At 48.4% G+C, this 16,003-nt stretch overlaps 1 protein-coding gene across 1 annotated transcript in view; it reads right to left on the bottom strand.

Moving 5' to 3' along the window:
- Window positions 1–16,003, bottom strand: part of YPEL2 (yippee like 2) — a 33,310-nt gene that overhangs the window by 262 nt on the left and 17,045 nt on the right. The window contains exons 3-5 of the mRNA XM_068210636.1: window positions 7,362–7,405; window positions 6,515–6,623; window positions 1–4,635 (exon numbers count right to left, since the gene is read on the bottom strand). The exon at window positions 1–4,635 is cut by the window's left edge and continues 262 nt beyond it. Of these exons, the coding sequence (XP_068066737.1) occupies window positions 4,546–4,635; window positions 6,515–6,623; window positions 7,362–7,405 (243 nt within the window). The 3' untranslated portion in view covers window positions 1–4,545. The remainder of the gene's footprint in view (window positions 4,636–6,514; window positions 6,624–7,361; window positions 7,406–16,003) is intronic.

Raw genomic sequence — 16,003 nt, 5'->3', positions numbered from 1 at the left:
TTGGAAATATTGTCCTTAGTTTTGTCAGTGGGGAAAGCATTCCCATTTCCTTAGGAAGAACAAAACAAAGGATACACACAGTTGTAACGATGAGAACAGCTTATTTGTGGTTGTACCTTACACAGTGCCATTCTGCTTGCATTTAAATATGTTGATTTTTTTTTTTTCTGAATTCAAGATGATTTCGTTTCCCCTCTTCTGCTTGCTCTTTCTCACCAGGATTTCTGCAGAAAATCTCTGTCTAACCTGATTGTTTCTGAGCACTGAGGCCTCTCCCGTGGTGGGAAGAGCTCCTTCCCACTGAGCTGAGCTTGGTGTTTGGTGTGCCCTCTTCATCCCAAAACTGCTTCACGTGGAAGCTCCTCCCAAAGCAGGGAAGTGCAGTGAAATGCATGATTCACACACTCTGACAGAGCAGTCAGAAAAATGCATACAGAGAAAATTCTCACTTGATCATCACGAGAACAACGGGGTTTATTTCGCAGGGTTGGTTTTGCTCCTGTGTGGTTTGAAGTCGTGTGCACCAAACCCAGAGAATCAAAGAGCCTGCAACAGTTCTTGAACAGCTCCTTGCTCAGCAAAACACAGTCCAGTGTTTTGTGCTGTTGGTCCACTTTGGGATAAACAAGAGACCAAATGAAATAAAAACGGAGGAGGGTGAGAAGGGGGGAGATTAAAGACAGAAAGGAGAACAAAATAAATGAACTTTACTGCCAAGAGAGGTAAACTTTTACTCTAATTTGTTACGTAGCAGCTTGGTTAAAAAAAATAAACAAAACAACAAAAAAAATCCTCCCCTCAAAATTAAAACCAGGATCCAAAGATTTGTGGTTTAGGTTAAAATCAACATTGGGTTCAAAGCTCCAGCCTCCATCCCTGCTGCCCCCAGCAACAGCGAGTCCGAGGCTGCAGCTCCTGTCCAATCCCAATTCCTGCAGCTCCACATCTACTTCACTCCAGCCAACACTGGTGCAAGGGAAAATCCCAGGCCTGGATCCTACAAACCTGGAGCCCCACTGGGATCCGAGGGATTCCTGCTGGGAGCAGAGGGGATCTGGGCTCCAGGGAAAGCCAGAGGGGAACTGGAGCCCTCCTGAGTCCTGCAGCCCCTCCCAGCCCAAATATCCCCCCTGGGGGCTGCTGTCCCCAGCCCAGCCACCAAATCTGCCAGCTGGGAGTCCCCTCTCCTGCCACATCCACAGGAAACACGGATCCACTTCAGAGGACAACGTAAATTATGATTTTTTTTTGTTTCCCTTTAAACATATTTTCCAACAAATACAGAAGGAAACAGGATCGTCATGAACAACAACAACAACAAAAAAAAGTGCTCTCAGGGAGGGGCTCTGAGAAAACAGCACCAAATATATTATTTCTTTTAAAAAAAAATTAAATATTATTTACAAACGTATATTTCACAAGATAACGTCTGGGGGTTATTTTTTCTGCTTTGTATATATTATCATCTGAATATTTCTCACAGGGGTCAGGATTTCACACCAGACAATCCACCAGAGCAAAAACAATTTAAAACTTACTCAAGTCTGAGCTTTGGGGTAGAGGGGGGGATGTAAACTCAAGGGTGCTCACAGCTGCCCAGGCACGAGGCTGGACACCAAAACAAGGAGGAAAACTCGCTGCTGTCCGTGTTCTCCTGAGGATGCTGCCCATGGAAAGCAGCACCATGTGCTCAGGAAGCAGCTTCCATGGGCCACATCTCCATTTCTCCTGGGAAAAGGCCCCACCTGGCTCAGCTCAGCAGGGAAGTTCTTTGGTTTTCTCTGAGTGTGTCGCTCTTGTCAGCAGCACAGATCCCAAATTCCTGCCAGCCCCCAGCTCCCAGGGGAATCAGCAGCCAAATAAAGCTCTCCCTGCTCGCTGGACACACACAGGAGCTGCACAAGCACATTTCTCCTCTCCCACCTGTGCAGGACATCACAGCCACTCCCCAGGGAGTTCTCTGGGTGCTGGGGACAGGCACAGCCACACACACTGGGCTCCATCAGGGCTCAGGGCCAGGCTCTCAGCAAGAGACTGACAGGACAAAACCAATTAAAAGCAGATTAGGACCTTGCCCTATTCAAGCTTGGACTGGTTGCCAATAGAAGCCCAACACTGTGACCAGTAAAAACCAGCCAGGTCTGATGGGGCATTGTCCTTTTTTGTCCCAAATGGACAAAACCATTTCCACCTAGCAGCTCTCTGGAGCTGGTATTTCTCAGAGCAGTTCTCTGCACAGCCCTGCCTTTTATTCTGCTTTTTGATCAGCAGTCACTCCAAATACCAACATCAAACCATGAGCCCTGTGTGCTCTTCTCAGCCTCACAGGATTCGGGATGATCCCTTACCTCTCCCAGCTCCTTTAAAGGCTCTGTGGAGACTAAAGAGCTCTTTGAAGAACAGGAATTACTTCCCACTAGTCAAAACCCAATAAATTGCCATGGATCCTCAATGAAAGGACAGGGAAATGGCACCAGGTCAGTGCCAGAGTCCACGAGACAGCAGGTGCTGTGGAATTTTTGATTTTTACTGGATTTGTCACTGAGGGAATGTGGCTGACAGAAGCAGAGACAATCCAAAACAAAAGCTGAAGCAATTGTTACACAGCCAGAGCAGAAGGGTGAGGGCAGAAGCCACCTCTGGACAGGTTGGTCACAAACTCCATCCCCTGCAGGAGCCCGGCCAACTCCACCTCATTTCTCCAAGGTTGTCAAGAACAGAGCTTTGAGAGAGAAAAAGTCAACCTTTGCTTCATCGGGTTTGGCTTTCAGCACAAGGATCCAACCCTGAATTCCACCCTGATCCTTAAGGACAGTCTCTGTTCCCATTCCCTGCAACTGAACATCAAATGACTCCTCCACAGCCCCCTGGAATCTCTCAGGGGTGGGGGCCAGTGACAACAGATTACAGCTCCAAAGCTTCTGTTTCACAAGGAGTCCCCACCCCCTGCATAACACTCTTTCCTTCTGGATTAAGGAAGATTTCCCCCCATGGATTAACCTACTTGAAAGAATTCTGCCAACAAAAAGAAAAATTCACTCGGGGAGAGAGAAAAAGAACTCAGCTCAATAGTCCTGGGTTATGCACCAGATACTGGCTGGACTGCTGCAGAGCAAACTTCTCATTTGATTCTGGCCCAACGCAGCTCCCCTGTCACACTCGACGCCCCTTCCCCACCACCCCCCTCGGGAAGGTGCTCAGGAATCACCAGGGAAAAATTCAAATGGGAAGGACTCGTTGTCCCTGGCGGTTTTGACACCCACATCCACCCCTCAAGGCATAGATCATTCCAGGGGTGGTGGGGAGATGTTTGATTTCTTTTTTTCTTTCCCATTCTCCCCGTGCCTCCAACGGGCTTCTGGGAGTGGGAAAAGGGAAAAGGGATTTGGGGAGGATACCTCAGGGCTTGAAATATCCACCTGTGCAACACAACCGCCAGGAACTCGGCTCCCTCCTCGCCCCATTTCTGTGCCAGGCTCCCCCAGCGGAGCCTGGCATTCAAGGAAAAGGTTCTGTAACTACATTTTCCTCCTTGCACTTGTGAAAGATTGGTAAAACACCGCCAAGGGTGCTCAGGGGAGGCCAGGAAATCCAGGGGTACCCTCTGTCCCTGTTTGTCCCCATCCTGCTCTATGGCATTTCCCCCTCCTTGCCTCGCACGTGCCTTTTTTCACCCTGCCACATTTTCTGGGCTGCAGCTCCAGCCTCCTTGTGCCTGAAGTGGTTTTCTCCTCCTCTCTGCAGGGCTCACGAGTCAGGATTTGGTTTCTCCAGCCGTGAGGATGCTCCCCACGGCCTCCCTGCCCCACAGCAGCGAGACAAAGGAGAGGCAGGGAATCCCTCCAGCCTCCAGGTCCTGCCCCCTCCAACAACGAGCTCATAAATAGCAAACAAAACACAGATTGTGGGGGGAACTGGTTCTGCCTCGGGCTCAGCCGCCTCGGGCTGAGGCTCCGCCGATGGATTCGGGATTTGGAGAGAAAACGCCGCCGTGAGGTAATTCCTGTCCTTTTAGACAAGGAGATATTCCTCTCTCCTTCTCAGCCAAGTAGGTGTTTCTCTGTCCATTTAGACAAGGAGATGGTTTCAAGCCTTGCTTACCCAGGACTGAAAGGAGAAGCACAGCATCACCCTCTGGTGGCTCCCCTGCGGGCCCTGCTCCCCCACCCCTCTCCCACCTTCTCCTGCCCAAACCTCGGGGTCTTCCTCCCACACCTGGCAGGTGCCAGGAGAGCCCAGGTCAGGCTGGATCCAGCACTGGGCACATGGAATGGCTGTCGGGCATTCGGTGCATTCTCTGAGCCAACGGCAGAACAGAGAGAGAAGCAGCCAGGGTCAACTCACAAACAGATACAAAGCAAAGAGACAGAGAGACAGAAATTTAGAGGCCAGTCACCAATAAAGATGGAGAAGGGTGTGAAGATGCTCCTGGATTGCAGAGCCTCTAAATGCATGGAACCAAGCGTTCAGTCACTCTCTCACTCTTGGATATAATGTTCGGTTGGATGGCATCGCTTGCACGCTGCTAGGGCTGGGCTCTCCCCCTCAATCCCAGCCATTATCCTTGATCATGTGAGCTAGTTCAATGATGTATTTGCCTTCTTTATACTTCTGGCTGCTTTCAAAAGCGTGTTCCTGAAATGAAACGAGGAGCAGGAGTGAGGGCGAGGTGGGGTCTGGGGGGGAATCGCGTTGTGGAGCAGATCTGGGAATGCTGGCGCAAGTCTGAGCCCTGCCCACAGAGACAAAGCCAACGGCAGGTCTTCCTGCCGGCTCTCAGGGGGATTGTGAGGGAAAAAACTTAAATCCTGCTCCTGGAATCCCAAATCCTGCTTCAGGAATCCCAAATCCTGCTTCTGAAATCCCAAATCCTGCTTCAGGAATCCTAAATCCTGCTCCTGGAATCCCAAATCCTGCTTCAGGAATCCTAAATCCTGCTTCTGAAATCCCAAATCCTGCTTCAGGAATCCTAAAGCCTGCTTCAGGAATCCCAAATCCTGCTTCAGGAATCCTAAATCCTGCTTCTGAAATCCCAAATCCTGCTTCAGGAATCCCAAATCCTGCTTCTGGAATCCCAAATCCTACTCCTGGAATCCCAAATCCTGCTTCAGGAATCCCAAATCCTGCTTCTGGAATCCCAAATCCTGCTTCTGAAATCCCAAATCCTGCTTCAGGAATCCTAAATCCTGCTCCTGGAATCCCAAATCCTGCTCCTGGAATCCCAAATCCTGCTTCTGAAATACCAAATCCTGCTTCTAGATTCTTAAATCCTGCTTCTGGAATCCTAAAGCCTGCTTCAGGAATCCCAAATCCTGCTTCTGGAATCTTAAATTCTGCTTCAGGAATCTTAAATTTGGCTTCTAGAGTATTAAATCCTGTTTCTAGAATCCAAAATCTGGCTTCTAGAATAGGAAATACTGGTTCTGGAAACTTAAATCCTGCTTCTGGAATCTGAAATCCTGCTTCTAGAATATTAAATCCTGCTACTATAATCCTAAATAGTGAGTCTAGAACCCTAATGCCTCCTCACAGAACCCTAAATCTTGAGGCTTAGAACACTAAAATCCTGCTTTTGGAATCTGAAATCCTGCTTCTAAAATCTTAAATTCTGCTTCTGGAATCTTAAATCCTGCTTCTAGCTGCCTTCACATGCTGGGAAAAAGGAATTATCAGCATGAAATGTGCAGATTTCTGCAGGCCAATGGCAACTGCTCCAAGGGCCAGGATTTAGGGATCATTGGTGGTAAAATGCAGCTCTCTCCAAGGTGGTTTGGGAATTTAATTTAAAGTTTGTTGGAACTGAAGTGGTTCTCTCACTGGGAATGGGATGGATTTAATGTGGAAATGGAGTCCCAGGAGAAGATCCCACTCTAAACAGATCTGTGCCTGCAGCTGAGGAAGCACAGAGGAGACCTCTGGGATCCCAAATATCCCAGAGCTTCTGCACGGACTCCTACCCCAGCCATTTCTGACGCTTTCCCTTTTATAGCCTCCCACCTGGCTTAGTGAAGAGTGTTTCTGTCCAGAGGTCACGGATACAAACTAGGATTAGTTCAGACACTGGTGAAAATGTTTGGACAAAATGGTGTGGGCCTCCAGAAGGAGAAATTAGGATGTAACACTGGATTTTACTGGAAGGTAATTGAATTTTTGAAGAGCAAACAGATAAACTTGTGTTAAACAGCATTTCCAGTGGGAAGGACACAGGATTAATGGAGCATTCTATTATTCTGATAACATCTACCAGAATAATAGATAAAAGACAGTGTGAACCACAGGACTGAAACTACGCTCATTTATGTTAAATGTCAATGAGGGGCACCCACCAAAACCAGGTGTAAATTTTTAGTAAAAAAACCCCCTACATTAAAGCTGATTCTCTGAATGCAACACACACAAGGCAGGATGATGGTTACAGGTGAAAACCTGCATTTTGGGCTCCCAAAATGATCCTTCCACCCCCTCAGCTGAAGCAAAGCTGCCCAGGGGCAAAGCCAGGGACGCAAATACTCACATATTTCCAGCCCAGCGTGGTTTTGCAGTTTTCACAGTAAATATCTGCCACGGCGTGCAGTCCTGTTAGTAACACCCGCTCCTCTGCAGGGCCACAGCCCACGTTAACTCTGGGACAAAGCACAGATGCTCCCCATTAGTGCCCTTCCACATCAAGATAAAATAAAGCTGACAATGATTCCACTGCAGTGTTTGAAAACATGAGCAGGAGGTTCTGAGTTTCCCAGCTGTGCCCAGAACAAAGCTCTCTGGCAGTTCCAGAGCAGAATGAAAAGGTAAAATGGGATTTTTATTCAACTAAAAAACTCAGTGAAAGCTTTGAGCAGGAGATTAATAACACTCTAGTCACTTGTGCTAATTAGGCATTTGAGAAAGATTTTCGTTCTCAAACTGATTTACTTTCCCAAATGGAAAATTGAAAAATGTGACTGAAATCAGCAGCTCTGCTGAAAGACAGACCAGCAGTGACCTCCCCAAAACTATTTCCAGTCACTGGGAAAATTATACTTGGTTTTTATGAAGTGCATATTTAGATATCATCTATCCCCACGTTTACAAAACTCTGGCTCTTGGGTCCCACTAGATGCTGGGAGAGGAGAATGACTCAGCCATTAGCTCTGATTTCTCAACCTGATGACGAAAAAAATCACCTTTTCCTTGCTGCTAATCTGAAACCCCTACACGACTCAAATATGAATCAGGGGCTATTTCTGCCTCTTTCTCCACCGTTTTCAGGAAGCTCCCGACTCCCAGGCAGAGGTTTTCTGAAGGAAATTGGGTTTTTTCCCCTTTTTCTGGAGGGTTTTGTTAAATCCCCCCAAGCGAGGCGGCGTGCGCAGGGTACTCACACGGAGTTGAAGAGGTACGCTCGTCCTTGGCTGCCCTGGAAGGACTGCAAGGCAAGAAAACAAAGCTCACTTGGCTGCTTGAGAGGAAAGAGGCAACTCTTCTCCAGCTCCAGCACCTGTCCTTTTCACAGGACACACCTGGAATTCCCAGTGTTCATACAGGCCCAACGAGAGCTGAGTTTTCTCTCTCATGTCCCAGAAAAATCTCTTTTCACCCTTTTGGTGTTTATGAACTTCACCACTCCTCAGCCTCACCCGAAGGGTGCCAGAAACTGGTTTGAATCTCTTCTCAAACTTTCAAAATTCAAACTCTTTTCAAACTTTTCAAAATTCACTTGCGCATGAATTCTCCTTGGGAACTGCACAGCCAGGTGCTGAACCCAGCTGAGGGATTGGGATGCGGGCACACAAACACAGCTCCAGGCATCCCACAAGAGACCTCAGCCTTGAGCTGTGTGCAAACCTCACATTCCCGCTGGGAGATCCTCAGGACTGGGGCTAAACCCAGCAGGAGACGGAGAGAACCACAGAGCAGCCAAACCAGCCCAGACAATCCGCGCACATCCTCTCTGCCCACGTTTCCTCTGGAGCTGAGAGCATCCCCAGGGAAAGGCAGAGCTCTGGAGGGATCAGGGCAGTGCCAGCCTGGCAGGACACTGCCGGCATTCCCAACACTTCCCAGTGTGCCACGGCTGTGGCGTCGCCCCGTGACAGCGCCTGGCTGGCAGGCACCAAGTGCCACCTGCATTTTTAATGTGCTCTGACAGGCACACACTGAATTAAACATTTGGTGCTTGTGAGCAAGAGCAGGGTTGTCTGTAGACAGGTTACCTTGTGGGACACCTCGGGGAATGTCTGCACTGAGGGGCAGGGCCTGGGGGAGTCAAAAAGCAGCTTTTCTGGACCATCTGCTGCTTTACTTTGCACCTCACCAGGAACCTTGGAATGTTTAGTGGTTTTCTTAAAACCTCAGCTGATTATTTCAGACCAAAAACCCTTAAAAAGGGAGACAGAATTTTGAGGGAAAAGAGAAACATCCATGTTTTACCTCCAGGCCCTCTAACAATGGTCATTTATTTGGTTAAGAGCAACCCCACATCACATAAAACAATCTCTGGGAGGTCCCTGCCCTCCTTGGCTTGTTCCCTTCCATCACCTGCCCAACTCCTGCCTCGTGGAGAGGCAGCCAAAGCCCTGACAGCTTCCTTGGGAAGATCTCCAACTGCAAAAGGATCCTTTCCATGGAGCAGAGGCACCTCAGAGGGCAAAAATGCCACGGGGCACCCGGGCAGGGAGCCACAGCCAGCAGTGCCAGCTGCCTGTGGGGTCTGCATGGCAGCAAGGGCTCTGCCAGCTATAAAATCCCTGCCTGGCACACAATTCCCTGCGTCCTGGAGGGATAAATGATCTCCAGAGGAATCTGAAGGCCAATATTAGTTGCCACCCAGGGCACAGAGGAGCCACTGTGGATCCAGAGAGGATGCCTGAGGCACGGGGATATCTCTTTGACTCAGACAAAAGCAGTGCCCTGAGGAATGCCTCTTTTCTTGGGGAGGAATTAAACAGGACACACGGCTCAAGCATGTTTGTGTAATTGCATTTATGAGAGAAGCTTCTTTCAGTCCCTCTGCAGCACTCAAGCTCTGTGCTCCTGCTGCTCTCATAGCCCACACGCAACCAGCCTGGCTGCTGCCAAACACCCCTGCACCATCCCAGTGACCTGGGGGCAAAGTGGGACCCCCAAGGATGGTTCCCTGCTCAGAAAGGAGGGTCCAAGCCAGACCTGAGCAGGAGGGCACTGCCTGTCCCTGCTGCAGGACTGGGGTGCCATGGGAAGGGTTCAGGGATGAAGCACAAAGTCCCACAGCAACGTGTGTGCCACCAGAGCAAAATGCAAGCAGATGAAGCTTTCTCACCATCCACTCTTTCCCAGTAAATACTTCTCCAAAAACACCAAAGTGACTGGGTTTGCCAATAACAGCAACTGTGGGAGCAGAGTTTTTATTGGTACAGAAATAGGATTTTCTGTTCCTGCTGTACAAAGGTCTGTCTTTAATAAACAACAAACCCAGTCCCATCAGCTGTGCTGGGGCTCACTGGACATTGTTCCACTCCCAGGGACAGCAGCATCCTTCCAGAGGTGCCTGCCCTCCCTCCCGGCTCAATCCAGTGCTTGAGGGTATCTGAGGGTGGTCACTGGGAAAAAAATCACATTATTTATCCCCTGCACAAGCAGAGTTTTCAACAAACCACTGCTCAGCTTTCAGTGCTGTCTCAACAGTCACTCTCCAGCCAGCAAAGAATTTGGCAAAACATATAAGAAGAAGGGAGAGAAGTCTGGTAACCACAAATTCCCCAGTGCATTTGCCCTCTCCAAGACTAAGCTGGCTGCATCTTTATAAAGGTGGCACAGGCAGCTTTTATCTGGGTGTTGTAACCTGAGCATTTCCTGGAGATGTTCCTGCTCTTCTGGCACACCAGAAAAATTGCCATATGCTGTAATGGGAACTACAAAATCAGAAAAAAAAAAACAGGTCTATTTATACACAAGCAGATGCTCTTGCATTTATTTTTGTTGTTTTGTTTGTTTTTTTAAGAGACACACAAAGATTTCCACAACACACTTTGATTTGCACTGAAGTGACAGCCAGCAGCCAGACCTACTTTCTGTGCTCTGCATTTTCCCTGTGCAGATTTTCCTGATACACATTCAAAGGTGCATCTCAATCCCCCTCCCACAGAAATCCAGACTCTCTGAAATAAAAGCTCCTGGCATCACTGTGCAGCTGAAAGAAATGGAAAGGATCTTTCTGTTGTTGTTTCCCACTGGAAGCCCAAGCTCCACATATTTTTCCCTGCCCTGCTCATGCTCAGGGTCTGGCTGGAAACACATCTGGATGTGCCAGCAACACAACCAAACCTCCCCATCCTGTCTGAGCCTTCTGAAAAGCCTCCTCGAGCTGCTGGGACTGGAGACAGCAACAGCTCATTCCTCCTGACACTGAGCTCAGGAACGCTCCCCACTCCTGGGTGCTCAGGAGAGAGGCATCCAAAAGCTGCAGGGCCCAAGGAATGCTGAGTGGAGTAGCCAGGTGGGAAGCAGAGCCTGGAGTCAGCAGTTCGCAGCGGATCCTCTCTCCTCAGAAGCTCCATGTTCAGATGCTTTGGCAGCTGCTCTGGTTTAAGAAGCTCCTGCCACCCAATGTGCAGCCACGTTACAGCCCCTCAGCTCTGCTGATCCCAAACTAGAGCAGTGAAATCGTTGTTTTAAAACCCAGATGTTTTGCAGGGGGTGGGGTGGGTTTGAGGGAAATGGCTTTTCCCTCTTTGCCCCGTTAGCCAGTCAAAGGACAGTCCCAGGGAATGTTTAATGGTCACAGCCTGGGGCACACACAAGGCCTGGGGAATAGGGAGCTCTCTAAACGTGCTGGCAGAGAGGCAGAGCACAGGACTGCAGCTCTGCTGGGAGACTGAGCCTGCAGAGAGGCACTTGGGCTTTCACTGATGCTGCTGAAGCAGCCCCGCTGCAGGAGCCAGCAGCACCTGCAGCCACAGCTCAGTCCGGTGCTTGGGGGTGTCTAAGGGTGGTCACTGGGAAAAAAATCACATTATTTATCCCCTGCCCAAGCAGAGTTTTCAACAAACCACTGCTCAGCTTTCAGTGCTGTCTCAACAGTCACTCTCCAGCCAGCAAAGAATTTGGCAAAACATTTAAGAAGAAGCTCCTGCCCAGCAGGGAAGGGCCCAGCCTGCAGGACCATGAGCCTGCTCTGCTCAGCAGCCAGCACCTTGGGAGCTGTTGGGGTAAATCTATTTGTTATCCTCTGCTCTCAGCCCCAAGTGCTGAAGCCACAGCTCTGAGCATGGCACAGGGTGGGCTGTGCCTCTCCACCGCCCCTGCCTGCTCCCTGCCCTGGCACATTCCCCTCTCTGCTGACTGCTGGAGGCACAGGAGGGAGTTCTGACATTCCATCAGTGATGCCAGGGGAAGGCACAAACTCTGACAGCACCGTCCTGCTCCCCTGCACCTCACAGCACAGCCCACTCAGCAGCTCCACTCTCTGAACAGGTGACAGGATTGACTCCCCAAGTCTTCGTGATGGTGTTTGACAATAGGCTAAACACAAAAAGAGCTGCTGGAATCATCTGGAAACCGAGGAAGCAGTGGCCAGAGCTAAATGGCTGCACGGTGATGCTTGTTCCCTGCAGACTGCAGCAGAGAAAACCCCTGCTCGCCTATATCCAGCTGGCAGCCTTTTAACAATCCCATAAAACAGGAATGAAAAGGCAGCTGGTCCCAAAGAGGTCCAAGAGGGAAAGGGAACAGTGTGTGCCCCTTCACAGGCTGCTCCTGAAATAATTCCCACTGCAGGGATGCAAACGGAGCTGAGGGCCCAAAGCCACCCTGGAGGGTCCTGGGCAAGGAGGGGTGGCAGCGTCAGGAGGATCCAAACGAGCAGAGAGCCAGGATTTTCCAAAAAGGACAAGTTCCCTGTGCTATCCCCGCAGGGCAGAGCGGTGCAGTGAGAGAAGGGATGTTACAAACCCTTGGGCACTGAGGAATCCACACAAGGACCTCTCCAGAGAGATCTGGGATCACCGATTTCCCAGCTTTGGGGTCTGAGTTACTTCAGTCACAGCACAGCGCTGACTGGCAGATTTATCTATTCCCACTGCTGATCTAACCCTTAAACATCCATGGAGGAGAGGTTCTCATAAAATACAGCTTCAACAGGGAGAGGAGACCTTTAAGTAAGACAAAATGTGGTGTCAATATAACCTGACACGAGTCTGAGCACCAGGATGTGCCCCAATCCCCAGGTTTCCTTGTGTTCCTGTACTCAATCCCAATTCCTACCTGCTGCTTTCCAGCGTCCCACACCAAGCTCGGCCTTTGTGGCACCTTTCAAGCCTGACTGGATTTAATTTGATTAAAAAGATGAGCCCTACAATATGTAGCAGGGATAAAAATGGAAAATAAAACCTGTAAATTCCTGCTGCAGATTCTGGGCTCTGCCCAGCCATTCCAACCATCCCCTCCCATCACACTCCAGCATTTCCCAGGGCAGCAGGAGCTCAATTGCTTGCTCCCTGCAGCCACACAGCCTACAGAGACCTCCTCAGGGTTCATGAATTCCACCTTGCCCTCCTCACAGGAGGGGCAGGCCATGATCAGATTAAACAGAGACTCAATTTTGCTCTGATGACACCAGACACGGACCCACGTCAAGGGAACAGGTTCCATTATTCCACCTGGTGCACAGATGTGACCTTACCCTGCTCCAGCTGCATTCCTGAGTTTCAATTGAGTTTTACCACGGGTCCTTAATGCTATTTAAAGCCCAAAGTCGATATGGAATTAGTGGACCAAACTCATCTCTGATTAATTCAATTAATTCAGCATGGCCTTTATTCCCCTGCAGTTTGTGTTGCTGTGCAAAAACACAGGGAATAACCAGGATCTGCTGCATTCCGTGCCCAGAACAGCTCCAGATTTTGTGGCTCAGGTTATGCAGGAAGGTGCACAGAGGAAAGGCTTTTTGTCTGGTTTTATTCTGATGGGAATATCATTGCAATTTCTTATTCTGCCTCCCAGGTGTTGATCCAACCCCCAGCCCTACTCCAACCTACAAGAATCCTTGTGCTCTGAAATCCCCGTGTTCCAGTGCCATACAACAGCCTCCTGATCCCTAAAACCCTCAGGCAAATGAAAGGACCGGTTCATTTTAAAATTCTTTGCAATGAGGACTTTTTTGGTCCAGTTTGGTTTGCTTTTCAAAGGGAGATTCTTTCATCCTCTCACATTTCTGAGCGCTGGAGCCAAGAAAAATCCTCAATTTCACAAGATTCCCAAAAAAATGCTGAAGTATCATGAACCACAGTGGACATCCAGCATTATCCCTGGAATGTCAGTGCTGCCAGGAAGATGGAGGGATTTTAATGGGTCAGGATCCAGGGGCACATTTCCAGTTATTAATCCATACCCAGAGGGCAGGGCAGGAGATTTCTCTCAAAGGGGAAATTTTATGTTGCAGTTGCAGAAGGGAGAAAAAGAATTTCTTCTGGGGCTCTGCAATTAATGAAAAGCAGCACTCAGGGAAATACAAATTCCCTCAAAACGAGGGAAGGTTTTTCCTCGAGCATTTGGATTTGTAACACAGATTAAGACACTGCTCTGCTGAGTTAAATCCTGAACCAAACCCTATAAAAATGTCAAAATTCACAAAATAATTGCAAAATGCTCTGTCCCCTTGTCCCTCACGTGCCTGCCAGGCTGTCCTGACTCACTTCAAGCACAACACTGAATTCTCCTCCTGTTATCACAAGCCCTGTTCTATTCCCCCTCCTTCCTGCAGCCCTGGGCTCCTGGACTCTGTTCTTATTTATTTTTAAATGAATTTCCAGCTCACAGACTTCAAAGTGAAAATTCAAAATGCAAATGGCTAAGGGCACAAACTACTGAAGGCAAATAAAAAAAAATACATCAGATTTATGACTTCTGTAAAACTTCACAATATTTTGGGGCTTCTCTTGTGATTTCCACAATCTCTGGTTGCTGCTGCTGTTGTGCTTCAAAGCTTGACTTTAAGCTGAAAAAGGATGGAAATACTGTGGGGAGAAAGAGCAGACGGAGTGTTTACTTTTAAATGCAATTACTCCAATTGATTTAGGGGCAGAGAAAAGCAGAGCAGAAACGTGTGGTTGTGAATCCCAGGAGAACAGGGAGCCTGGGCACTGCTTAACCCTGATCCTGCCTCATTCCCAACAGGCACCAGCATTCCCAGAGTTTGGAATGAGTTTGGCACCTCTGGCACTTCACCACTGGCAGCCATTTACATTTGGCACAATGTAAGAAGAGAATTTTGTTATTTACCGTGAAAAACCACAGGAGGTGACCGTGAAGCCCTTTCTGGGCACACGGGGATGAAAAATGTAATTTTTACTGTGGGTTTTATCCCCCATTTTTGAGTGCTGCTGTTTTCCTCCAGGCTCAAAGCATCCACCAATCCAGTCATTTTAGAAAGCAGTGGCAGGGGGAGAATAAAGCCTTTTATTTCCACATTAATTATTGCTGCTGCATGGCTTTTGGAGATAAACACAGAGCTAGGATGGAAGATGGAAACTGCTAATGCAACAAGTTATTTAATTAGCAGCATAATAGTGAGTGTCCACATATCAGTGGAGCCCTGTTTACCATTAATGCAGCCCATAATAGCAGCAATGCTGACACTGAGGGCAGACCTGCTTCTCAGCAAAAGCAGATTTGTCCAGAGCAGCAGCTCCCCTGTGTCCCTGGGCAAGATCCACTGCAGGGAGATGGAGTCACCAAACATCTCATGGCTGAGAATTTCACCATTTATTGCAATTATCATTCATTTATTAATCCATCACCTCAATTCTCAATATTTACGTCTTGTCAAAATAAGTGTTGATACTAAATTTTATTTTATTACTGAGGATGTGTCCTCTGAGCTGAGCTGGAATCAGATTTTAACTCTGATTTCTAATCTCCCAATTCCAGGTATCCAGACTCAGTTTCTACCCTTGTTATTGCTACTTATCCTAACAGTTGTGATTGCCACTGTGCATTTTAAGAGAGGAGACTGGGCAGAGTTTCCTTGTCTGCCTGAGCTTCAGTCCTTGCCCCCTCCAGTCCTGCTGGATGAGGAAAGCTGCGGAGGACAGACTCCTGCAGGGATGTGCTGCTGGCTGCCAGACACAACAGCTCCCCCAAAGCACATGGGAAGCCCTCAGACAGCATTTCCTGCTACTCTGAAATAGAAATTATCCTCAGAGACTCCTCAGGGTTTTCTCCCCAAAGGCAGCAGGTGGGAAAAGCACCCCTGTGCTGCCCCCACGTTTTTGTGTGATTAAATTACAGATTAAACCAGAGCTCTGCGTTGTTCCTGGGCTGCTCTTACAATGATAAATCAGATTAAAACCACACACCTGCAAGGGAAATTCCCAGGGCAGCTCCTCCCAGGAGCAAGCCCTGGGTTCTGCTGGAATTCCCTCCTTTTCCAATGGCAAGAGCCAAAAGCTGCAACTCCCAGGAGGGCTCGGACCTCACCAGCTCCCAGCTCCAGTTGTTCAGGATTTGCAGCAGTTCAGCAAAAACCCTGATGATTCAACTGTCCTTCGTCCCTGGCAGCTCCCTGGATAATAAATGGGAACAATATTTTATTTATGCCCAGGTCATCAATTCTAAGGCAGAGGAAGCAGCAGATGAAAGGAGAGCTGTTTCCATGAAGGAAGTGATGGATTAGAAAAATCCTTTTTTACCTTGTTCCTCCTCCTTGACAGGGAATTCTAAACTCTTGTGATTTATTACCTTTTTCCTTCTTCTTTTGGAACAGAATGAAATATTTTAAAAATCACACAGCAGTTAATTGCTGTATAAACACACTAATGCAAGGAGGTACAAATTACCTTGGGCTTTTTCTTATTAAACAACCATATCCTGACTAAATAAAACAACCTGATCCTGACTCCCTTCAATCCCATTATGGACAGCAGGATCTGAGGGAACACTTGTAGGGTAAAGCCCAGAGGAAGCAATTCCACAGGACAGAAGGATCTAATTTAAGAGGCTGCATTATAGAATGGGCAGCACAAATTCTCCTTCCCCAGCTCGGATTTCA

Source organism: Anomalospiza imberbis, chromosome 20 (genome assembly GCF_031753505.1).
Source record: "Anomalospiza imberbis isolate Cuckoo-Finch-1a 21T00152 chromosome 20, ASM3175350v1, whole genome shotgun sequence".
NCBI classification, from domain to species: Eukaryota; Metazoa; Chordata; class Aves; order Passeriformes; family Viduidae; genus Anomalospiza; species Anomalospiza imberbis.
This window is presented reverse-complemented; position numbering and strand designations above follow the sequence as displayed.